General features: G+C 46.4%; 2 protein-coding genes across 7 annotated transcripts in view; one reads left to right on the top strand and one right to left on the bottom strand.

Annotated features, from left to right (window-relative positions):
* LOC129865210 (plexin-C1-like) overlaps positions 1-14,989 on the top strand; it is a 22,613-nt gene extending 7,624 nt beyond the window's left edge. Inside the window, exons 11-30 of one of the 3 annotated variants that reach the window (XM_055937794.1) lie at positions 398-500; positions 706-885; positions 2,598-2,768; positions 2,893-2,992; positions 3,160-3,261; positions 3,483-3,586; positions 3,723-3,764; positions 3,914-4,020; positions 4,232-4,430; positions 5,785-5,931; positions 6,742-6,910; positions 7,110-7,210; positions 7,967-8,039; positions 8,456-8,490; positions 8,572-8,667; positions 8,967-9,130; positions 10,753-10,900; positions 13,467-13,607; positions 13,698-13,772; positions 14,287-14,989. In XM_055937794.1, the coding sequence (XP_055793769.1) occupies positions 398-500; positions 706-885; positions 2,598-2,768; positions 2,893-2,992; positions 3,160-3,261; positions 3,483-3,586; positions 3,723-3,764; positions 3,914-4,020; positions 4,232-4,430; positions 5,785-5,931; positions 6,742-6,910; positions 7,110-7,210; positions 7,967-8,039; positions 8,456-8,490; positions 8,572-8,667; positions 8,967-9,130; positions 10,753-10,900; positions 13,467-13,607; positions 13,698-13,772; positions 14,287-14,391 (2,362 nt within the window). In that variant the 3' untranslated portion in view covers positions 14,392-14,989. Of the gene's footprint in view, positions 1-397; positions 501-705; positions 886-2,597; positions 2,769-2,892; positions 2,993-3,159; positions 3,262-3,482; positions 3,587-3,722; positions 3,765-3,895; positions 4,021-4,231; positions 4,431-5,784; positions 5,932-6,741; positions 6,911-7,109; positions 7,211-7,966; positions 8,040-8,455; positions 8,491-8,571; positions 8,668-8,966; positions 9,131-10,752; positions 10,901-13,466; positions 13,608-13,697; positions 13,773-14,286 lie in introns of all 3 variants that reach the window. The other 2 variants (XM_055937793.1, XM_055937792.1) reach the window with 2 other exon arrangements.
* cep83 (centrosomal protein 83) lies at positions 14,742-24,244 on the bottom strand. 4 transcript variants are annotated; one of them, XM_055937795.1, is made up of 16 exons: positions 24,180-24,244; positions 23,020-23,202; positions 22,745-22,895; positions 22,529-22,621; positions 21,998-22,129; positions 20,486-20,737; positions 20,162-20,293; positions 19,890-20,004; positions 19,574-19,718; positions 19,086-19,235; positions 18,908-18,983; positions 18,609-18,766; positions 18,308-18,437; positions 18,095-18,198; positions 17,823-18,018; positions 14,742-15,519 (listed from the first exon to the last, which is right to left on the bottom strand). In XM_055937795.1, exons 1-16 carry the CDS (start codon positions 24,239-24,241, stop codon positions 15,373-15,375), a joined length of 2,226 nt encoding a protein of 741 aa, XP_055793770.1. In that variant the 5' UTR covers positions 24,242-24,244; the 3' UTR covers positions 14,742-15,372. The 4 variants fall into 4 exon arrangements, with proteins under 4 accessions (XP_055793770.1, XP_055793772.1, XP_055793771.1 ...); XM_055937797.1 differs by having other exon boundaries at positions 23,020-23,199; positions 24,180-24,232; XM_055937796.1 differs by lacking the exon at positions 24,180-24,244 and adding an exon at positions 23,392-24,165.

Genomic DNA, 24,244 nt, shown 5'->3' with positions numbered 1-24,244 from the left:
CAAGCTATACAGTGGTTAAGAAACATGCCAGTAACTCGTTTCCACAAATGGCTACTGGCCATGGTGTTGTCTGACGGGGAAAGAAAGTGGGCCGCTTCCCAGAAGATGCTTCATACAACAGTGTTTTAATAGATGTTTCATTTCCCTCTTTCTCTCAGCTGCTCAGCACTGGCTTCCCTTTTTGCTTTTGGTAGCTCTCTAAAGCAGATTCTTCATGCTTGGTTAGCTAGTTTTACTTAATTTATTCTGTGAAATGCTTTGTTTTGTGTTACAATTGTTTTTTCTTTCTCTGGCTTATTTAAATAATGCTGATGGTACATGACTACAATTCCCATCAGCACTCTAGGTGTGACCAACAACCCTCCTCTGATTGGTTGATTTCGTATGTGTCCTGCAGTGGGAAGAGGAAGATCAAGGTCCAAGGTGTCCATCTGGAGTTTGTGGAGGGGGTTGTTCATGACCACGCCCCTCAGACCATCCATACCAACTACAGCTCTGAGGTAGGCGTCTTAACAGACGAATTTAATTGATTTCTTGACTAAGCGTCAAGTCTTCACCCACTCTCACGTAACCAGTCAGTAACCCAGTAACCTCAACATGCATACTGCCACACCTCACCAAACGTTCACCTTCACACAACACAGAACTCAGTCATGGGGGCCTCAATATCTGAGGTATTCTAATTCATGTTGTTGGTGTTTTTAGACTCTGTGGTACCACACACCTCTCTTTGAACACATTAACCAGGCAGTCACCTCCACTGTGTCTCTGAGAGTGGCCAATCAGACACTGGCCTGCCCATCACAGCTCACCTACCATCCCGACCCAGAATTCACCAGCTACACCGCAATCAAGACAGGAAATGACCTGCGTGTCACCATTGAGGTATACACACATGCACATACTTGGAGCCACGGATACACACACATATGTACAGTGGGGCAAAAAAGTATTTAGTCAGCCACCAATTGTGAAAGTTCTCCCACTTAAAAAGATGAGAGAGGCCTGTAATTTTCATCATAGGTACACTTCAACTATGACAGACAAAATGAGAAAAAAATATCCAAAAAATCACATTGTATTTAATGAATTTATTTGCAAATTATGGTGGAAAATAAGTATTTGGTCTCCTACAAACAAGCAAGATTTCTGTCTCTCACAGACCTGTAACTTCTTCTTTAAGAGGCTCCTCTGTCCTCCGTTCGTTACCTGTATTAATGGCACCTGTTTGAACTTGTTATCAGTATAAAAGACACCTGTCCACAACCTCAAACAGTCACAATACAAACTCCACATTGGCCAAGACCAAAGAGCTGTCAATGGACACCAGAAACAAAATTGTAGACCTGCACCAGGCTGGGAAGACTGAATCTGCAATAGGTAAGCAGCTTGGTTTGAAGAAATCAACTGTGGGAGCAATTATTAGGAAATGGAAGACATACAAGACCACTGATAAATCTCCCTCGATCTGAGGCTCCATGCAAGATCTCACCCCATGGGGTCAAAATGATCACAAGAACGGTGAGCAAAAATCCCAGAACCACACGGGGGGACCTAGTGAATGACCTGCAGAGAGCTGGGACCAAAGTAACAAAGCCTACCATCAGTAACACACTACGCCGCCAGGGACTCAAATCCTGCAGTGCCAGATGTGTCCCCCTGCTTAAGCTAGTACATGTCCAGGCCCGTCTGAAGTTTGCTAGAGAGCATTTGGATGATCCAGAAGAAGATTGGGAGAATGTCATATGGTCAGATGAAACCAAAATATAACTTTTTGGTAAAAACTCAACTCGTCGTGTTTGGAGGACAAAGAATGCTGAGTTGCATCCAAAGAACACCATACCTACTGTGAAGCATGGGGGTGGAATCATCATGCTTTGGGGCTGTTTTTCTGCAAAGGGACCAGGAAGACTGATCCGTGTAAAGGGAAGAATGAATGGGGCCATGTATCGTGAGATTTTGAGTGAAAACCTCCTTCCATCAGCAAGGTCATTGAAGATGAAACGTGGCTGGGTCTTTCAGCATGACAATGATCCCAAACACACCGCCCGGGCAACGAAGGAGTGGCTTCGTAAGAAGCATTTCAAGGTCCTGGAGTGGCCTAGCCAGTCTCCAGATCTCAACCCCATAGAAAATCTTTGGAGGAAGTTGAAAGTCCGTGTTGCCCAGCAACAGCCCCAAAACATCACTGCTCTAGAGGAGATCTGCATGGAGGAATGGGCCAAAATACCAGCAGCAGTGTGTGAAAACCTTGTGAAGACTTACAGAAAACGTTTGACCTCTGTCATTGCCAACAAAGGGTATATAACAAAGTATTGAGAAACTTTTGTTATTGACCAAATACTTATTTTCCACCATAATTTGCAAATAAATTCATTAAAAATCCTACAATGTGATTTTCTGGATTTTTTGAAGTGTACCTATAGTTGAAGTGTACCTATGATGAAAATTACAGGCCTCTCTCCTCTTTTTAAGTGGGAGAACTTGCACAATTGGTGGCTGACTAAATACTTTTTTGCCCCACTGTACTTTGGTAGCACACTCTCTCTTTCTAATTCATTCATACACTCACATTCCATTTCTATTTTTTATTTCAGAAAAGGGCTGACAAGTTGAACATCACCACAGAAGAGATCTTAGTGTTTGGTGTTCAGGAGGAGAACCAGGATATAGAGTGTGTCATGGACACCATCGAGACAAGCAACGAGACTGACTCTGTCATCTGTGAGATAAAGAACACTCCCAACTTAAACATCCATTCACTGAGGGTAAACCTCTTATTCAGATAAATCCCAAAAATGTTGTTAGTTGCTCTTGGATACTCCGAATCAGAACTGTCCTTGGAAATAGTCTTTTACAGTCAACATGCATTATGATGTGTTTGTTTTTCAGATAAGAGTTGGTAACTTCACCAAAAAACTTTTACCAAAACAAGCTGCACCTTCACTGCTAATCATCCTTGTGCTTATACCCATCATGTTGGTCATTGTGGGTAAGTATTCACCTTCATCAACTTTGTTTTGACTTGGTATCTCATGACAGACTGTAAATGTCCAATCAAATAGCTGGCACACAAGATTTGGTTCTGGGTTCTGAAATTAGGTCTGACCTGGTTTGGTTGAATAGGTTTAGGTAAAGCTCTTGTCCTGTCCTGACCAGGTGCGGTGTGGTATTCCTACAGTAAACAGAGGAAAATGGCGGCACAAATGAACAAGCAGCTGGAACTGCTGGAGCGTGACATCAGAAATGACATAAGACAAGGTCAGTCGTCGTGGACAACCCCGACTTTGATTTATATTCTTAAATCGCACGCAGACATGCACACACACACTCATACGCACTGATGCACCAAATTGGCCTCATAAAATGGATTTAACAGAGTAAAGGCCCATGACTACTACCCACATGCAATTCATACATAGGGTTCATACGGTACAGTTACAGCACAAATTAACACCTTTACTTACCCTTCTGTTCTCTAGGATTTGTGGATATGCAGACGGAAAAGTGTGATTTAATTGAGAACGTTGGAGCCATCCCTTTCTTGGACTACAAGCACTTTGCTTCCAGGATCTTCTTCCCTGACGTACGTAGGAGCAGAACACAGAACAGAGTCAATGCAGTATACCTAATACAGTCTGCTTTAAAATAAGACATGTTGTATTAAATGTACAGATAGGTTGTGTTTTAATGTTCATAGTTTGTCCTATTGTTTCTATTAGGGTGGACCTGTGATGACCTCCTGTATCAAAGACATTGGCCAGGTGAGATTTGATTTGAACCGTATGTGAAATCTGCTCGTCTGATTGCCATAACATGAATTGATCAATGACTGGAAGGGAAACAGAGGATGTAATAGATTTCCATAAGTAGCTAACATCTGTCCTGTGGTCAGGACGTGGTGAAGGTGCAGCCAGACAAGAGCTGTCAGGCTCTGTCCAGACTGATCCGGGATCAGGTGTTCCTCACCTCCTTCGTCCAGGCTCTGGAGGAGCAGAAGAACTTCAACGTCAAGGAGAAGTGAGTCAGTGAGGACAGGACAGGACACAATTTAGGCCAAGTGTCACTTAGCTGGTTTGGGTATAGGATATACGATAGATAAGGTTAAGGTACTGTATATAGTACAGTAGAAATGGTTTAGGTGTCATTTAAGTCATTATGGATGAGCAGGTTGGTGTGTATAGCAGGTAATAGAGATGTCATAAGTCTGATGTATGTTGTGTCCTACAAGGTGTGCGGTGGCCTCCCTGCTGACCGTGTCCCTCCACGGTGACCTGCCCTACCTGACCCAGGTGATGGAGGAACTACTCAGGGCTCTGATGGAGCAGCCCGGTAACTCCCAGCCCAAACTCATGCTGCGACGCACCGAGTCCATCGTAGAGAAGCTGCTCACCAACTGGATGTCCATCTGTCTCTACGGCTTCCTCAGGGTCAGTCCGTCTGTCTCTACGGCTTCCTCGGGGTCAGTCCGTCTGTCTCTACGGCTTCCTCGGGGTCAATCCGTCTGTCTCTACGGCTTCCTCGGGGTCAGTCCGTCTGCCTCTACGGCTTCCTCGGGGTCAGTCCGTCTGCCTCTACGGCTTCCTCGGGGTCAGTCCGTCTGCCTCTACGGCTTCCTCGGGGTCAGTCCGTCTGCCTCTACGGCTTCCTCGGGGTCAGTCCGTCTGCCTCTACGGCTTCCTCGGGGTCAGTCCGTCTGCCTCTACGGCTTCCTCGGGGTCAGTCCGTCTGCCTCTATGGCTTCCTCGGGGTCAGTCCGTCTGCCTCTACGGCTTCCTCGGGGTCAGTCCGTCTGCCTCTACGGCTTCCTCGGGGTCCCTCTGTCTGCCTCTACGGCTTCCTCGGGGTCCGTCCGTCTGCCTCTACGGCTTCCTCGGGGTCCGTCCGTTTGCATCTACGGCTTCCTTGGGGTCCGTCCGTTTGCCTCTACGGCTTCCTCGGGGTCCGTCCGTTTGCCTCTACGGCCTCCTCGGGGTCCGTCCGTCTGCCTCTACGGCTTCCTCGGGGTCCGTCCGTTTGCCTCTACGGCTTCCTCGGGGTCCGTCCGTTTGTCTCTACGGCTTCCTCGGGGTCCGTCCGTCTGCCTCTACGGCTTCCTCGGGGTCCGTCCGTCTGCCTCTACGGCTTCCTCGGGGTCCGTCCGTCTGCCTCTACGGCTTCCTCGGGGTCCGTCCGTTTGCATCTACGGCTTCCTCGGGGTCCGTCCGTCTGCCTCTACGGCTTTCTCGGGGTCCGTCCGTTTGCCTCTGCGGCCTCCTCGTGGTCCGTCCGTTTGCCTCTACGGTTTCCTTTGGGGTCCGTCCGTTTGCCTCTACGGCTTCTTCGGGGTCCGTCCGTTTGCCTCTACGGCCTCCTCGTGGTCCGTCCATCTGCCTCTACGGCTTCCTCGGGGTCCGTCCGTTTGCCTCTACGGCCTCCTCGGGGTCCGTCCGTCTGCCTCTACGGCTTCCTCGGGGTACGTCCGTTTGCCTCTACGGCTTCCTCGGGGTCCATCCGTCTATCTATATCAGTCTATATTTATTATTTTCTTGCTACTTCTATCAAAGCCTTATTCATTCATAATGTATGTATTTATTAGCCTCCATGTCATTATGGTTAGCTCACAGTACTTATTTTTTTCTCTCATACAATTCCACGTGTGTTTGAGTGACTATGTAAATGGGTGTCTGTTTTTGTAACTTTTCACATGAGTGCATGTTAATGAGTCATACTTAATTGTACATGTGAATACCGGTTTGTGTGTGTTTAACTGAGCTGTGTGTGTGTTGTGTTGTGTCCCAACAGGAGAGCGTGGGCCAGCCCCTTTTCCTGCTGGTTTGTGCTCTGACCCAGCAGATGTCTAAAGGCCCAGTGGACTCAGTCACAGAAAAGGCTCTTTACACACTTAACGAAGACTGGTTACTGTGGCAGGCTCAGGACTTCAGCCCAATGGTACACACACACACACACACACACACACACACACGGAATACTGCCACACAAACATACACAGCACACTACCACACACACACACACACACACACACACACACACACACACACACACACACACACACAGCACACTGCCACGAACACATCCTTCCTGGATCTAGGGCGTGGCGAGAGAGGTAGTTGGCAGTTCCTCCTTTATGTTTTAATTGTTATCAGAAAAGTTGTGGTTAGAGGAGCTGGTCTGTTAGAAAACATATCTCAGTATGCTGGGGCAAAAGTAGATGGGTTGAAAGGGATCCTCACATGCAATGTTGACAGGGGAAACTATTGCTGTTTTAGGAAGCTATTAGTAGATATGGCCTCCGCTTTCGCACATTTCTCAGTTTGTCTCTCAGAAGCGAAAGGTTAACCGTTTTAAATTAAAGAAACGAGTCTAGAAGTAAATGGATCAGAGACAAAATGGACCCAGACTCTAGTCTTTATAAGCATAGGTTGAGCCATATGGTAATCCTGCTGAGACAGTTGCTCAGTGGTTTCTTATACCATAGAAATGTTATCCCTGTAGTGTATAGGTTTTATTGTATGAAGTCCATCAAGTGATATACACAGACATGTGGCTTTATAAAGCTTTAGCTAATTGTGTGGTTTCCCAGACCCAACTAGAAAGATAGTGGGAATGAAGGTTAGCTTCAGTGGTTAGTCACACTGATGAATAGATCTTATCTCACGTTTAATTTTCTAACCCAAACCTCATGTAAGTAGCCTACATCATGATGTATGTGTGTCTGTCTGACCCCGCCCTCCACCCCAGAGGCTACAGGTGCTGTTTGCTGTGGGAACAGACGGAGAGGTCAGTGAGCCTCTGGAGGTCAGTGCTCTGGACTGTGACACGGTGGAGCAGGTCAAGGAGAAGATCCTCCTGGCCTTCAAGACCAAGTTTGGCTTCTCCTACAACACCCCTCTCCGACAGATGCACATCGGTCAGTTGCTGTACCTCATGTGTCCGAGACATTAGGAGGGAATGCAAGAGGGAAGAGTGCTAGCGAGTATTATGACTCTAAAAGCATGTGTACCTCAAATGAAAACATCTTGATCGATCATGCATTCTTGTAAAGGAATGGCTTTCAAATGTTCATTAGAATGACTTCACTCTCTCTCTCTGTTTCTTGAACTCTGCAGAGTATGAGAAGGATGGAAGGTTTGTCCCACTGAAGGAGGTCGATGCCAGCTCAGAGGTTCTAGGAGAAGTGACCATGCTCAACACACTCAAGCACTACAAGGTTAGAGAACACTACCAAGATTCCTGATACAGGAAATAAGCCTAATCTCACGTTCAATATTTCTCTCCATATCTCAAATCACCATCTAGGACAGAGAATATATATATATATTTTACATGTAGTTGAAGGCCTAAACTTTTTTTTTAAATGCAGATTAAAAAGTCCAATCACTGGCAGCTGTAGTATTACTCAATGGCTAATGCCTGGATTCCATCAGTACCGCTGAAGAGCTGCGCGAATGGAATTTAAAGGCAACGATCCCGTGTCTGCAGAGACTGCATTCACTGTAAACCCAGCATATATCGGCTCAATAGGAAAATACCTTTCCATTTCAATCGTGCTATAACGCGGATCTTCCGCGATCCGGATTCAATCTAGTCCTGAGTAGTTGTAATAACTAGACGGATTGGGTTGTCAAATTGTTTCTTAATGTCACCAAACCACATGCACAACTTTGTCAGGTGTCTTATAAGTAGAGGGTCCCACTCGACCAGAACATCCTTGACATTGAATCAGAGTACTAAGTACAGTGTACTGCTCTGCTGCTCTCATTCTGCAGCCTGCTTTTCAAGGCTAATACCAAGCAGTATTAGCTCCATTCAAGGCAGCCTGGCTGGTAGGACTGAGCTGCCTGTGTCACAAGGCTAAACCAGACCACAAATAGATTAGTCTCACTGTAGAACACTGTATTTTAGGTCTACCAGCTGGTTGAGAAGCTGGTAACTATCGACCTTCTAACTCGGTGTGTGTCTACAGGTACCGGATGGAGCGTCCATCAAAGTGCTCTCTAAGACCCATCCCACTCTGAGTCCTCAGAGCAGCCTGAAAGGTAAGGGTGTCAAAAGAGATTGCCATGCTACAGTACACCATGCCTCCATAGCTCCTAGAGATGTGGATCTTGTACACTTCCCCTCACACTGTATTAAACAGGAAATTAATGGTTGTGTGTGTGTGTGTGTGTGGTGTGTGTGTGTGTGTGTGTGTGTGTGTGTGTGTGTGTGTGTGTGTGTGTGTGTGTGTGTGTGTGTGTGTGTGTGTGTGTGTGTGTGTGTGTGTGTGTGTGTGTGTGTGTGTGTGTGTGTGTGTGTGTGTGTGTGTGGGGAGGGGGGGTGCCTAGAGTACACTACACAGAGTACACACCTGTGTCAGCTTATATAAAACACTAACAGAAACCAGGAAGCTATTTAGTACAATTGTCTGCTATTTAGTCATCCGTGGTGCCCTGTTGTTGTGTATTTGTCACAGATGATCAGAACTACTCCACAAAGTACTTCCATCTGGTAAGTGCCAACATGACCTCTGAATTTCATGTCACTGATTTGCGTTTGATATGATGGATTAATGGTGCTCTTTGACCCCAGATTGACCCTGACATTGACCAGGACCAAAAGAAGAACCCCGAGAGGAAGAAGCTGAAACTGAAGGAAGTGTACCTCACCAAGCTGCTGTCCACCAAGGCAAGAGGAACTCACTGTTAACTTACATCCTGACCTGTCAAACCAACCCCTTTCAACCTGCCACTGTGCTCTGATAAATGGTTAACTGAAAGATGGAAATCTAGACTCTTCAGTTATGTGAGATCCAGCATACATAGTGACTGGGTAACAGTTCCCTTCCCTTTTCTCATGTCCTTTATGAACATTGCTTTAAAAAAACATGGATAGGTACTAAAGTGGCTTGCTTGGAGCTGTCAGTGCGTTTTCAGTGTAAGGGACATTTTATATGACCATATGCCCTCCACTTCCTCCTTTCTCAGGTGGCTGTGCATTCGTTTGTGGAAAACCTGTTCAGAACGATCTGGGGAACCCCTAACCTCAAAACCCCGCCTGCCATCAAGTACTTCTTTGACTTCCTGGACGCCCAGGGAGAGAGCAAGAGGATCAGTGACCCGGATGTACTACACATCTGGAAAACCAACAGGTATGTGTTCATCTGGGTCATATGGATGTGTCACTGCAACCTTAAAGGTCCTCAATGATGTCACCATTGCCCTTGATTCTAAGCAATGTTGTGATGCTATTTTTATTGACTTGGCCAAGGCTTTTGATACGGTAGAACATTCCATTTTTGTGGGCCACTAATGAGTATTGGTGTCTCTGAGGGGTCTTTGGCCTGATTTGCTAACTTCCTCTCTCTCAAAGTGTGCAGAGTAAGTCAGAAAATCTGCTGTCTCAGCCACTGCCTGTCACCAAGGGAGTACCCCAAGGCTCAATCCTAGGCCCCACGCTCTTCTCAATTTACATCAACAACATAGCTCAGGCAGTAGGAAGCTCTCTCATCCATGTATATGCAGATGATACAGTCTTAAACTCAGCTGGCCCCTCCCTGTATTTAGTGTTAAATGCTCTACAACAAAGCTTTCTTAGTGTCTGACAAGCTTTCTCTACCCTTAACCTTGTTCTTAACAACTCCGAAACAAAGGTCATGTGGTTTGGTAAGAAGAATACCCCTCTCCCCACAGGTGTGATTACTACCTCTGAGGGTTTAGAGTTGGGAGTATGGCTAGACGGTACACTGTCCATCTCTCAGCACATATCAAAGCTGCAGGCTAAAGTTAAATCGAGACTTGGTTTCCTCTATTGTAATCGCTCCTCTTTCACCCCAGCTGCCAAACTAACCCTGATTCAGATGACCATCCTATCCATGCTAGATTACGGATACATAATTTATAGATCGGCAGGTGAGGGTGCTCTTGAGCGGCTAGATGTTCCCTACCATTCGGCCATCAGATTTGCAACCAATGCTCCTTTATAGGACACATCACTGCACTCTATAGAACGAGCTGCAACAAACACTCAAACTGGACAGTTTTATCTCAATCTCTTTATTCAAAGACTCAATCATGGACACTCTTACTGACAGTTGTGGCTGCTTTGTGTGATGTATTGTTGTCTCTACCTTCTTGCCCTTTGTGCTGTTGTCTCTGCCCAATAATGTTTGTACCATGTTTTGTGGTTCTACCATATTGTGTTGCTACCATGTTGTCCTGTTGCTACCATGATGTGTTGTCTTGTGTTGCTGCCTTGCTATGTTGTTGTCTTAGGTATTTCTATATGTAGATTTGTGTTGTCTCTCTTGTCGTGATGTGTGTGTTGTCCTATATTTTTTATTTGTAATCCCAGCCCTCGTCCCCGCAGGAGGCCTTTTGCCTCTTGGTAGGCCGTCATTGTAAATAAGAATTAGTTCTAAACTGACTTGCCTAGTTAAAGAAAGGTTTAATAAAATACAAATAAAAATACTCATTAGGTCACACTGTAGCAAAACATTTTTCAATGGAAAACAAATATGAGCATTTTATTTTTATGAGCATTAAGTTCAAGTAGTCCCTCCATTTTTCAGTGTTATCTTCCATTTGGTGCCTAATGAATATGACCCTGATGGTACACCTGTTTGAGTATGTTTATAGTAGAATCCATCTTTCTTAATGTCTTCCTCATGTCCAATCAATGTGTTGTATTTACTCACTCATACTCAATCCACTACTCACTGTATTGGGATAGTGATAGAATGTTTGACTGGCCCAGTGTCCTGCTCCTTCCCAGCCTGCCCCTGCGGTTCTGGGTGAACATCCTGAAGAACCCCCAGTTTGTGTTCGACATGGAGAAGACTCCACCTCTGGACGGCTGTCTGTCTGTCATTGCCCAGGCCTTCATGGACTCCTTCTCCCTGGCTGAGAAACAGTTGGGCAAGGTGGGGACAGGACCGAGACATCACAGAATATAATGACAAACACACCTCATCTCTTGTGCTTTTGTGTACGTTTCTGCAAATCTCTATCAAATATGCAAAAAGAGTTGGTGGTTCACACAACTTTCAATGTAAAATATACTAGGAGCCATGTAACACACAAAGGTTGGTTGTACAAATCTCCTCTCTTGCGCGTTTGTGTACGTTTCCACAAGCCTCAATGTCATTTATATGAAGAGTAGAAAAAGTGAAGTTAAATTCCTGCTTTGGACCTGAGATGTTTTAGGTTCAAAGTTAATTTCTTGTGTTTTTGTGTATGTTTACACAATTCTCAATGTCAAATATACAAAGAGCCGGGTAAAGAATGTCAAGGAGACAGTGGTCCAATGGTTAAATCCCTGCCTAGCAACCAAGTGGTTGTAGGTTCAAGCCTAAATTCTTGTATGTTTCTGCAACTGTCAATCTCAAATATACAAAGAGAAGCGTATTAAATGTTAAGGAGTTTGTGGCTCTGATGAAAGAACCCTGCCCCCTAAGGACAGGGGTGTAGGTTTGAACCTAGGTGCCGGCTCCTGGGCATGGTTGCCTACTGAAGACTCTGCTGGTCAGTGAGTCTTAGCGATGAGTGCTTTCGAGGTAGCTTCGATTCGATTATCAGTTTATGATTTCAAATATATTTTTTAAACATGAAGTGCACTATGCGGGTTGAACGCTGTCACACAGAATAAAACGATTAATATAAGTCCCATGATGGCAGTGACTGCCCCTTACTGCTTATCACTTATTAACCATCATTTATTCACAATATTTCAGTTGTTTAATACATTTGATGACTTTATTTAATTTGAAGTCATCATCTCATCTCTATAGAGTTGCTGTCTATGCGGTCTGACAAAATCACTATTTTAGTAGTTCTTCAAAGTAAATAAGGCATACTTTTATGACTGCTGAATACCAACTATCAATCACTTAGATCATGTATTTTCAGGTAGAGATACCTCAAGCGTCTTGTCTCTAATGTTCCCTCTAAATTGCACAAGCTAGGCCCGCACCTCCTCCAGGCCTGCCAAACAGAAGACTGAGCAGAGACGCAAGAGACTGCACTTCACTGAGTTCACCCCATTAGTTTGCACTATATAGAGCAATGTTTTTCTGTGATTGAATCAACATTATATCAGCCCCTTTTCAATGCAACGAAACAAAATCTAACTTTGCAAGATTTGAGGCTGTGATTTTGTTATAGGCAGAGCAATGGAGTAGAATTCTATTGGTGGGTAGCCCACTAGGGGTCTTTCAATCACCTGCTAGTGAATGAAGGTGCTTTTCAGATCAGTTCAGAGCCGCTCATGTGAACATTTGTTGATATTCTTTGCTAGTTTGCGAGTTATTACCCTAGTTATAGATAAGTATAGGTCAGCAATGGGGAGTACTGAATCCTACAAGAGCACAAAACTTGTGGTCTACATTTCAAGCCATCTTTGAAAAGCAAGTCAGGTAAAAAGCTTGTCTTAATTAAAGGGGCAGTGTTGTATTTTGAGACAGGCTTGAATATGCAAATAAGCCAATAGTCAGAGGGGCAGCCTACATTCTAATGCTCTGTATGGTAATAATACATTTTATTTTGCAAAGATGTTTCTTGCAACATACAACACAATACAATTTACAGTCACCTATTTGGCCCATAGTGTTACAGACCAAGTAAAAAATAATTAATATCAAGCCCTTCATAATGTAAAATAATGTTTTTAAAAATCTCATGCAATGTAGGCCTGCATTGAACACCACATATTAGGATACTGTAGGCTATATCATAGAAATCAAAAGCAATTTCCGTGCGAAAATGTTACGGGATTTGCTCCATTGGCTTTGTTGGTAGGCCTACATTATGCTCAAGTAGCCTATTGGCTATTGTCAAACTGTAAGGATACAGCCTCAGTGTTCACAGAAAAATGTGCATCGGAAGTTGCAAATAATTGTCACAACTTTCAAGTTTCCACTCACAAGACCTAAAATTTAAGTGACCCAAAGAATTTGAGGCAACATTGCTTGTCTCTTCTCTCCCTTTCTGTGTTTGCCCTACACAGACAGGCCAAGTAGAAGCACAATGGATTATGGTCATTGTAGTTAATTCCCATGGTTTTTTTGCATTATGTAGAATATTGGCTTGTTGGAAACTACAACTCCCTACTACATCGCACAGTTCAGGCTTGATCTGATTTATTGCTAGAGAAACTGCGCATTGAGCTCACAGAAGAAACGAACGAAATTGAACTCAAATTAACTTAACCGACGTCAATCCATTAGTAGTTTTTAAAAAATTAAAAAGAACAAATGTCAGTTAAACGCTCAGCACTAGCAGCGATGGGTATAATGCCAGTAGCTGCTTATGGATTTGACAGCTCTACCTTGAATTGAGCCCATTGATGTAAAACAAAATGCAAGCCACAGACTTGGTCCCATAACTTGCAGGCCTCTTAGAATACCTGGCATTGACAATGCTAGAAGCTCAAATGTAAGCACACCTATCACCTAGATTTGACATGACTCTTCTACCCTCTCTCTGTTCCAGCATGACCCAACCAATAAGCTGCTCTATGCCAAAGATATCTCCCAGTACAAGCAGGAAGTAAGGGCTTACTACAAGCAGGTCAGGGACCAGCCACCAATCAGCAGCTCTGAGTTCAAGGAGTTCCTGCATAAGGAGTCAAAGGTACCTCCCATCTAGTGGTTCAGTTTTCTAATAAATAATTAATTTTGAGATTGTGCTTTAAAGACATGAAATTTATATTTGTTTCTTTAGAAACATGAAAACGAATTCAATGAATCTGCTGCCCTCCGTGAACTCTACAAATACGTGCAGCTGTACTTTGATGAGGTAAACTGTCTTTTTCACTCCCACCTTTAGTAGTCTCCCCTTAATTGGCATTCATGATTTTCCCCTCAACCTTCACACTTCCCATGCACTGTCTAATCACTTCAACCAGGACTAAACATCTTGAAAAAGATGTTGTTCAGGCCAACATGACACGATCACTGTGTAACTGTAAAGCTGACTGGCACAAAGCCTAGGTCTTGGGAAATGAGAAATAACTGCCTTGGCAAGGCAGAGGATATAACACAGCCTATACCACTTCTCTGTGGGGTGGGGGTCAGGCTGTTTTCAGTTCTTCATTTTGTAATGATCTATGGACTGGTTTGAGCACCACAATGGCAGCTGGCCATACCTATGCCAAATATTTAGTTTAAATTTGCCTAGATTGTGTGGAATGATAATCCCCCATTGTGGCATATTGCTACTGGCTGAGGTCTTAAATTTATGAACACAAGCTGGCCTTTTTTTTTTGCCCACTTGTGAAAACAATTGGGTGTGTGTGGTGTTTCCCTGGCAGATTAAACTGAAGCTGGATCAGAACGGCGCCCCCGTGGAGTTGAAGGAGCAACTGCAGCATGTGAAGAGCCTGTTTGACAGCCTCAAGAGCTGTTCCTGGAACTGAGCTCACTCCCTCCCCTTCGACATGCTGAAGGCCAGAAAGCTGCTCGAAGTACCGATGCCCACCCCGCTTTGTGATTCAAAGATGGAATATGTCAGGAGACTACATAGGGATTTACAATTCAAGAAAAGAAAAGAAAAAAAGGCTTTTCAGATTACTGGGATGAACCAAATGATGGCAGGAATTAGCAGGTTACATTCTAGCCAGACATTTACCCAGAAGCAGGGAATATACTCGTATTCTGAAGCTGGGACTTTGTTTCCTCGCCTGAAAGACGAAAGAAGAGTTCAGCAGCTCTAGTGTTAATGGTTCACACAAGTAAAGCTCACAACAACAACAAATATGTACACAACCTCAGTAAAGCATAAACATTTATTTGTATGAATTGCAAATACAAAAACACATACATCTTGAAATAACATTACAATTTTATTTTTTATAAATGTTGTGCAAGTCACAGCTCTTTAGAGCCGTGAAACCAACCTTTTTTTAACACAAATGCCTTTGGCACTATCACGCTTTTAAAGTTTCAGAGTGATGGCCTTAGTGTAAACATCTGATACAAATCTCACAACAGTCAATTAAAACTCTGCGGAAGTCATTGGTTGGCCATTGAAATCATTATTTACATAGGCATCAACAGCCAAGGCGTGGAAGGACTAGAGTACCGTTACTCACCAAGGAATGTAAACATTGAATCCATGTAGTTCTCTTTTGTGCCAATAAAATCAAACTGCTTTTCACAAAATATTTGAGATCTTGCTTCTACACCTGCATTCTAGCTGTTTGGGGTTTTAGGCTGGGTTTCTGTACAGCACTTCGAGATATTATCTGATGTACGAAGGGCTATATAAAATAAAATTGATTGATTGATTGATCTCACTGATTAAATTAGAATATTACCAAACATCACTTTTAGGGAGTAATAAATCCTACGGTGAAGGTCATGCTCACTCTCTGGCGGGAGGGGTCAGAGAGGAGAGGTCAGAGTTCAGGGAGAGAGTCGTGCAGGCCAGAGCCCCTGTTCCTGTTCATGGGAGGCCCCAGTTCCTCCATCTGCTGCTGCTGAGTACAGGCTAACTCCTCCAGCCGCCGACGCAGCAGTGATAACTCTCTCTGGTGCTGCTCCTCCTGGGAAAGAGGGCGAGGGGTGGGGAGAAAGAGGATGAGGGACAGAAAGGGATGGAGGAGTGACCATGTTGCTAACACCTATCAAATCAAAGTTTGTTGGTCACGTACACAGATGTTATCGCAGGTTCAGCGAAATGCTTGTGTTTCTAGCTCTAACTGTGCAGTAATACACACATAATCCAGAAAAATAGACAAAAATTAGCCATGTATAAAAAAAGCGAGTAAAACAGTATGGAAACATTAAAGTGGCCAGTGTTAAATGATTATGCTAACCAAGAGCCAATTTATGCTTGACCCGAAAATGTGGTCGGAGGCGCCGTATGGATGGTGTGACGAAATTGCGGAGCCCCCAGTGGGCAGATTGAGCTCCATAGCACATCGCCATGCGCCTCTCAAATGTTGTAACGCTGAGGGCTCCGTATAGCTCCGCATTGACATGATTGGTTGACGATAGGTGAGGGCGGGAGGTCCTGTATAAACACAAACTCACTTCCTTGACAACTTCCTTCACAACAGCTCTGTGCAGCGAAGCATTAGTAGTATGAATGCCCTGACTTCTGCAGAGGCCATATCACGAAAAATGCTGCACGGCCAACGCAGACGTCGGAATGACCATGCAGCGCCTTTAAGGTGCAGGGTAGAGTACCGGGTGGTAGCCGGCTAGTAATAGTGACTGAGGATCAGGGCAGGGTACTGGGCAGGGGACGGCTAGTAATAGTGACTGAGGATCAGGGCAGGGTACTGGGCGGAGGACGGCTAGTAATAGTGACTGAGGATCAGGGCAGGGTACTGGGCAGGGGACGGCTAGTAATAGTGACTGAGGATCAGGGCAGGGTACTGGGCGGAGGACGGCTAGTAATAGTGACTGAGGATCAGGGCAGGGTACTGGGCAGGGGACGGCTAGTAATAGTGACTGAGGATCAGGGCAGGGTACTGGGCAGGGGACGGCTAGTAATAGTGACTGAGGATCAGGGCAGGGTACTGGGCGGAGGACGGCTAGTAATAGTGACTGAGAATCAGGGCAGGGTACTGGGCAGGGGACGGCTAGTAATAGTGACTGAGGATCAGGGCAGGGTACTGGGCGGAGGACGGCTAGTAATAGTGACTGAGGATCAGGGCAGGGTACTGGGCGGAGGACGGCTAGTAATAGTGACTGAGGATCAGGGCAGGGTACTGGGCAGGGGACGGCTAGTAATAGTGACTGAGGATCAGGGCAGGGTACTGGGCAGGGGACGGCTAGTAATAGTGACTGAGGATCAGGGCAGGGTACTGGGCAGGGGACGGCTAGTAATAGTGACTGAGGATCAGGGCAGGGTACTGGGCGGAGGACGGCTAGTAATAGTGACTGAGGATCAGGGCAGGGTACTGGGCAGGGGCCGGCTAGTAATAGTGACTGAGGATCAGGGCAGGGTACTGGGCAGGGGACGGCTAGTAATAGTGACTGAGGATCAGGGCAGGGTACTGGGCAGGGGACGGCTAGTAATAGTGACTGAGGATCAGGGCAGGGTACTGGGCAGGGGACGGCTAGTAATAGTGACTGAGGATCAGGGCAGGGTACTGGGCGGAGGACGGCTAGTAATAGTGACTGAGGATCAGGGCAGGGTACTGGGCGGAGGACGGCTAGTAATAGTGACTGAGGTTCAAGGCAGGGTACTGGGCAGGGGACGGCTAGTAATAGTGACTGAGGATCAGGGCAGGGTACTGGGCGGAGGACGGCTAGTAATAGTGACTGAGGTTCAAGGCAGGGTACTGGGCAGGGGACGGCTAGTAATAGTGACTGAGGATCAGGGCAGGGTACTGGGCGGAGGCCGGCTAGTGATGGCTATTTAACAGTCTGATGCCCTGGAGATAGAAGCTGTTGCTCAGTCGCTCTGTCCCAGCTTTGAAGAACCTGTACCATCTCCACCTCCTAGATGTTAGAAGGGTGAACAGGCCGTGGCTCTGGTCCATGATCTTCTTGGCCTTCCTGTGACACTGGGTGCTGTAGATGTCCTGGAGGGCAGGCAGTGTGCCCCCAGTGATGCGTTGGGCTGACTGCACCACCCTTGCGGACGGTGCGATTGCCGTACCAGGCGGGGAAACAGCCTGACAGGATGCTCTCACCTAGCTATTCCAGGATGCTCTCACCTAGCTAGGACCAGACCCCCCCACCCCAGTCCACATAATCTTATTCATCATGATCTGAAAGTAAAACTGATACTAGATCTGCACTCCTACTCTGAGACTCTTTGTGGCGACTGTACCTGATCTGTGAACACCAGTGATGAGGTATATGAGAAGGTACCCGGCTTCAGTGTACTTACATGAAGACTAGGCCCCTCAGACCCGGGTACGAGGACAGGGCCAAGTCCTGTGCCGGTGGTGGAGGCCATGAGGGCGGGGCCTGTAGCAGAGGTCACCTGGTTGCCCAATAGGAGGCGTCGGAACTCGCTGTGTCGTCGCTGCAGTTCCTTCAGTCGTCTGTTAAGGAGGGCATGCTCTTCGGTGTAGGAAGGACGCCTGGGGAGGAACACACATACCAGTCTTAAAAACACACACAGTCATTAACATACACACAGTAAGAAAATACACATACTTCTTGGCTGAGCTGGTCTGTAGCTCCAGCTCTGCCATCTTAGCCTCCAGTAGCTGGATCCTGTCCTGGTATCTCTTCTCCTTGTTCTCTGTCATGTTTCTCCTCTGGGACAGAGAGAGACACATCAGAAATAGAAGCCAGAGGAGCAAAGGAGGAAGGGAAGAGAGGTAAAGATGGCGGTGAAAGGAAGATAGAGGAGGGGGGGACAGGTACCTTTTTCTGTGCCAGTGCGGCCCTCTGAAGTTTCTCCTTGGCCTGGCCGTACTTCTCCTGCAGCTCTGCATCCCTCTCCTGCAGTTTGTGTTTCTCCTCTAACCACTCCACACGACGCTCCTCCACCAATCTGCAGAGAACGAGGAGAGAACAAAGAAATAGGAGGGAGGGAGAAAGAGGAAGGTTAGAATAGAAACCACTCGATGGTTCCAACAGTATAATTTCTAACTGTTCCATCCCTCCTCATAGACAGCATATCTATACAGTATACAGACCACAGTATAAAGGTGATGCAGTGTACCTCTCGGCTTCGTGTTGGGTCTTCTCAGCTTGTGAACGGGCGCTCCTCAGGTCCTCCCGGGCCCTCTCCAGGGTGTCCCTCAGACGCTGGTTGGACTCCAAAAGCTCAGCCTCGGAGTGGGACAACGTCCCCAGCTGCACCCCCAGCTCCTGGTTCTGCTGTGAGAGGGAGAGACGGGTACGTGGTCAACTCAATGTTGTTTGGACATTAACATTGGCTGATGTAAATGCCCTATCAATGTTGAAAGGGCAATACAAACTGAATGTCAGTCAGGCACTGAGCCTCAGGCAGCTTAGTACCCGTCTCAGATCAGCAATATCGGTCTTCTGTCTCTCCAGTTCCTCCAGCTGAGAGCCCTGCTGCTGCAGTTTAGTCCTGAAACACGCAACACACACAGGGTCATTAACACACACACTTATGTGAAATATATTAGTAATGCACACTATGCACGGGTAAAGCAACACACCTCTTACTAACCTGAGGATCTGCAATTCCTTACGGGCAGCCTCCTCCCCCAGCTGGGCGCCACGGAGACGCTCCTCCCACTCCTCTTTCTGGGTGTGGCCAGCAGCATCCTGTAGCGCCCTCTGCTGCTCCAGCTCAGCCAGACGATCCTCCAGCACCAACCTGAACACACACACACATTATATACACACGCACACCAGTGGAGGATGCTGAGGGGAGGACGGGTCATAAAATGGCTGGAATTGAGCAAATGGAATGGCATCAAACGAAGGGAAACCATGTGTTTTATACCATTCCACTAATTCCGCACCAGCCATTACCACAAGCCCACCCTCCCCAATTAAGGTGACACCAACCTCCTGTGACACACACATTATATACACACGATCGATTTATACAATTTCAACAAAGTAATCTGAGACAGTGTGTGTGTGTGTGTGTGTGTGTGTGTGTGTGTGAGTGAGTGAGTGAGTGAGTGAGTGAGTGAGAGAGATCCTAACTTCTCCTCGTGCACGGTGGCTGTTTTGTGGAACTCCTCCTCGCGAGCAGCCTGCACCCTCCGGACGAGTTCCCTCTCCCTCTCAGCCAGCACCTCCTTCTGTCGCTCCACCGTCCCCTTCAACACCTCCACATCAGACTGCATACCTGACAGACAGCCAGAGAAGAAAGGAAGGGAGGGAGAGAAAGATAAAGTTGAAGGAGATGAAAGGAGAGGAGAGAGACAGGAAGGAAAGAGTTAAGTTTGCAGACTAAAATGAGAGTGATGTACAGTACATGTATCATCAAAACACACAAAGAGGTTATTTGCCGAGTTACCTTCCATTTGGCCCTGTAGTGTGTCTTTCTCCCTCTCTATCTCCCCTCTAGACCTGGCACACTCCAGCTTCACATTGGCCACCTCCAGCTTGTGAGAGTGCCTCATGCCCTCCACCTGAGAGAAACAGAGAAACTGGCATGAGCACACAGCAACCTATTGATATAAGTGTTTATGGTGAGGACTGACAGTCGCTCTGGATAAGAGCATCTGCTATGAGAAACACAGGTGATGATCTCTGGGGTTAGAGGTTAAAGATCACATAGGTACTTACCTGGCTGATGAGAGTGTTGACCTCTCTCTCAGCCTTGTGTAGTCTACCCGTCAGCTGGGTGTTCTGTTCATGACTCAGCTGCAACTCGCTCCCCAGACGCTCCAACTGCAGGCGCAGTGACTGCCTCTCTGCCTGAAACACAATCAAATTATTCATTATTCCAGAAATCAAAACAAGCACACACAGTAAAGTCATTCTACCCAAGTTAGGACTTACTCCATCAACAGATTTATTTCATCATCTAGCTTAAGTTTCATAGTGACAATAACAGATAAAATAACAAATAAAAAAATTGATTGACAGACAGAGACCACAGTTTCTTACCTCCAGTGACTTGGCTGCAGCCTGGGATTCTGCGAACTGGCGGACCTGGATGCGCTGAACGTTCTCGGCTTGCTGGCCAGAGTTGTCCCTCTGGGCCCGGAGCTCAGCCACCTCAGCCTCCAGGCCCTTCAGACGCAGGTGGAGCTGGGCCTTCTCTCTCAGCAGAGACTCAACGCGTTTACCGTCTCTAGACGGGTCTGTGCCCTGATACTGGGCCATCAGCTCCTCTCTGTCTTTTTCCAGCCGTGATACCTGAACACACACACACAACATAATCAGAAGAGCAACGTCTATACATACACGCAAAAGTATGTAGACACCCCTTCAAATTAGTGGATTCGGCTGTTTCAGCCACACCAGTTGCTGACAGGTGTATAAAAATTGAGCACACAACCATGCAATCTCCATAGACAAATATTGGCAGAAAATTGGGCTTACTGAAGAGCTCAGTGACTTTCAACGTGGCACCTTTCCAACAAGTCAGTTCGTCAAATTTCTGCTCTGCTAGAGCCGCCCCGGTCGACCTTAAGTGCTGTTATTGTGAAGTGGAAACGTCTAGGACGAACAACAGCTCAGTCGCAAAGTGGTAGGTCACTCAAGTTCACAGAACGGTACCACTGAAGCATGTAAAAAAAAAAATGTCTGTCCTCGGTTGAAACACTCACTACAGAGATCAAACTGCCTCTGGAAGTATCATCAGCACAAGAACTGTTCGTCTGGAGCTTCATGAAATGGGTTTCCATGGCCGAGCAGCCGCATACAATCCTAAAAATCACCATGCGCAATGCCAAGTGTCGACTGGAGCGGTGTAAAGCTCGCCACCATTGGACTCTGGGACGGTGGAACCCGTTCTCTGGAGTGATTAATCACGCTTCACTATCTGGCAGTCCAACGGACTAATCTGGGTTTGGCAGATGCCATGAGAACGCTACCTGCCCGAATACATAGTACAAACTGTCAACGTTTGGTGGAGAAGGAATAATGGTCTGGGGCTGGTTTTCAAGGTTTGGGCTAGGCCCCTTAGTTCCAATTAAGGAAATCTTAGCGCTACAGCATACAATTCTAGACGATTCTGTGCTTCCAAATTTGTGGCAACAGTTTGGGGAAGGCCCTTTCCTGTTTCAGAATGACAATACCCCCGTGCAAAAAGCGAGATCCATACAAAAAATGGTTTGTCGAGATCGGTGTGAAAGAACTTGACTGGCCTGCAGAGTCCTGACCTGAACCACATCTAACACCTTTGGGATGAATTGGAACGCAGACTGCGAGCCAGGCCTAATCGCCCCAAATTCACTAATGCTCGTGGCTGAATGGAAGAAAGTCCCCTTTCCAGAAGAGTGGAGGCTGTTATAGTAGCAAGGGGGGGGGGACCAACTCCATATTAATGCCCATGATTTTGGAATGAGATGTTCGACGAGCAGGTGTCCACATACTTTTGGTCATGTAGTGTATATGGAAAGACAAACATACTGTATCAGACCTCACATTAAAAACGTTATGTCTCACACACACCTCAGCATCAAAGCGGATCTTCTTCTCCTCCAGTATGCGAGCGCTCTCCTCTCTCTGGTGGTCAAACTCAGACTTCAGGAAGGTGTAGTCGTACCGCAGCTTGTTATACTCAGACCTGTACTTCTCAGTCTCCTGCAAGGAACACAGAGACAAGAGGGCTTGTTAGAATCGAGGAGGAGAAAAAGACAGAAACAAAGAGAGAAAGTTGAATTTGAATGGATGTACCATTTGCATTCTCAATAATCTGACAGTGTAAGTGTGATGGCCCACCGTTCCCTGCCCTCCAAAAACGTTCAACGCTTAGTTCTCAAGCAGTTGCTATGGAGATAGCGGTTACAACTGTGACAGTTGGAGAGCACAGTGGAACTAAAGTGTCAACGCTATCAAAAGCAGCCGAAGCTGGATAGAAGTAGTACAAAGTATAAAAATACAGAAGCAGGGGCAGCCGGAGGTGGTTAAAAGCAGTCAGGAGCAGAGAACAGCAAATAGCATTAGAGAATAGACAGAAGTGTTCTGGGGCGCGAGGCTCACCTCCTCCAGTTTGTTGAAGCGCTCTCTGACAGGCCCCTCCATCTCCTGCTGTACCTGGGCCCTCAACAGCTCCAACCGCTGGGGGGTCAGCACCTTACAAAACAAACCGACTGCTGTACACACTGGCACAGAGACAGAAACCTCTGCCATACACAAAGGGGACACTACAGTAGTCATAGGTCAGTAGGTGTGTTTTCTATGGACTAGCTCCAGTACCTGTAGTCGTAGCTCCTCCAGCTCCCTGGTCTTGTCCAGCATCTCTCCTCTGAGTTCAGCCAGCAGCAGCTGCAGTTTCTCCTGGGCGGTTTGTTTGTCACTGAGGAGACGCTTCAGCTCTCCCTGCCCCCGGGTAAACTCATCCTGCAGCCTGGGACAGACACCACGGTGAAGGAGATATATACAAGCGTGAACACAACACACACACACACACACACACACACAAACAATCAGTATTATGGTATTACACACTCACACTTCTCCTGGGCTGTTACCTGGTATGTTCAGCCTTGAGAGTCCGGTAGTTGGTCTTGTGGTTCTCACATCTCATCCGCTCATCGATCAGCATCTTCTGCAGCTCCATGTCGGACCCCCCCAGCTTCACCGTCCCCCCAGGGTCCAGGCTTGGGAGCAGGGGGCCAGACTGAGCAAGGGCAGAGGGGTTCATCTCGCCTCTACTGGATGGATATAGAGGGAGGACGAGAGAATGAGGTTAGGAAAAGCGAGATCTGTGGGTTGTTCCTCTCCATCCATTTTCAAATACATCATCCAATTAGTAAGAAAGATTGACATCAAAGCAAGATCCACTTCTTCAGCTCTACACAAAGGCTTTAGCTCAACAAAATTAATCATAAGACAGAACCAACTTCAAAGGGAAGAGACGTGCTGTGCTCTCCTCTGTTTGCAGGTCAGACATGGTAAAGACTGATGTTGTAAGGATGGTGTGATGAGTGGTTTGGGGAAAATTGCAGTCGTTACCATGGTAGCCCTAAATTCCCCAGCTATTTGTGCAAATGACAACCGCTCAGGTAACTACACAGCCTCGGTCTCAAGTGATTTCTCCACTTTCTGTTGTGGATACGCGTGGTCAAGGGAGGGATGATTATGCTTGATTGCAAACACTGCACTCGAACATCTTGGCCTCATCTCAAGCACCCCACCCACCCCGGATAAATGTAGCTAGCTACTCAAAGAACAAAAGACAATGTCAGACTCAGATGCAACAAATACAGGCAGGGCAATCCAGCCCAGCAAAGACAAACAGTCCCATCACTGCACACTAAACAGTTCAGCTGACTGTCTTGCCTGGACCATACGACGTTAACTAGCTACAGTACTTGATAGCATAACAACTGTGTTTGGCTGATCACTGTCGCACAAAAACAAATAGCAAGGACACAGATCTCCAAGCTGTCATCAGTAGTTAGCCAGTAATTTAGAGTCAACTAGTGCCACTCTTACTACTCTTTTTGAAAGTGGCGCTTTAACTCCCGCCGTTCTAGCCAACGTACACTAGCTTGCTAACAACCGGTCACTGAACAATGTCAAATCAGTTATCAAGTTAACTGGCTAGCTCTTGGGCACAATTTACAATTCTCCTTCCTAGAAGCTACCACTTCAGCGATAATAATATGGCGTTTTGATCGTTGCTTACCTCGAACTCGACTCCTTGACAAAACTAGCTATCTTATCCTGCAGAGAACTACAGATTCGCATGGG

The sequence above is a fragment of the Salvelinus fontinalis genome, chromosome 11, assembly GCF_029448725.1.
Source record: "Salvelinus fontinalis isolate EN_2023a chromosome 11, ASM2944872v1, whole genome shotgun sequence".
NCBI classification, from domain to species: Eukaryota; Metazoa; Chordata; class Actinopteri; order Salmoniformes; family Salmonidae; genus Salvelinus; species Salvelinus fontinalis.
Note: the sequence above shows the minus strand (reverse complement) of the source record. Positions and strands in the feature narration are given on the sequence as shown.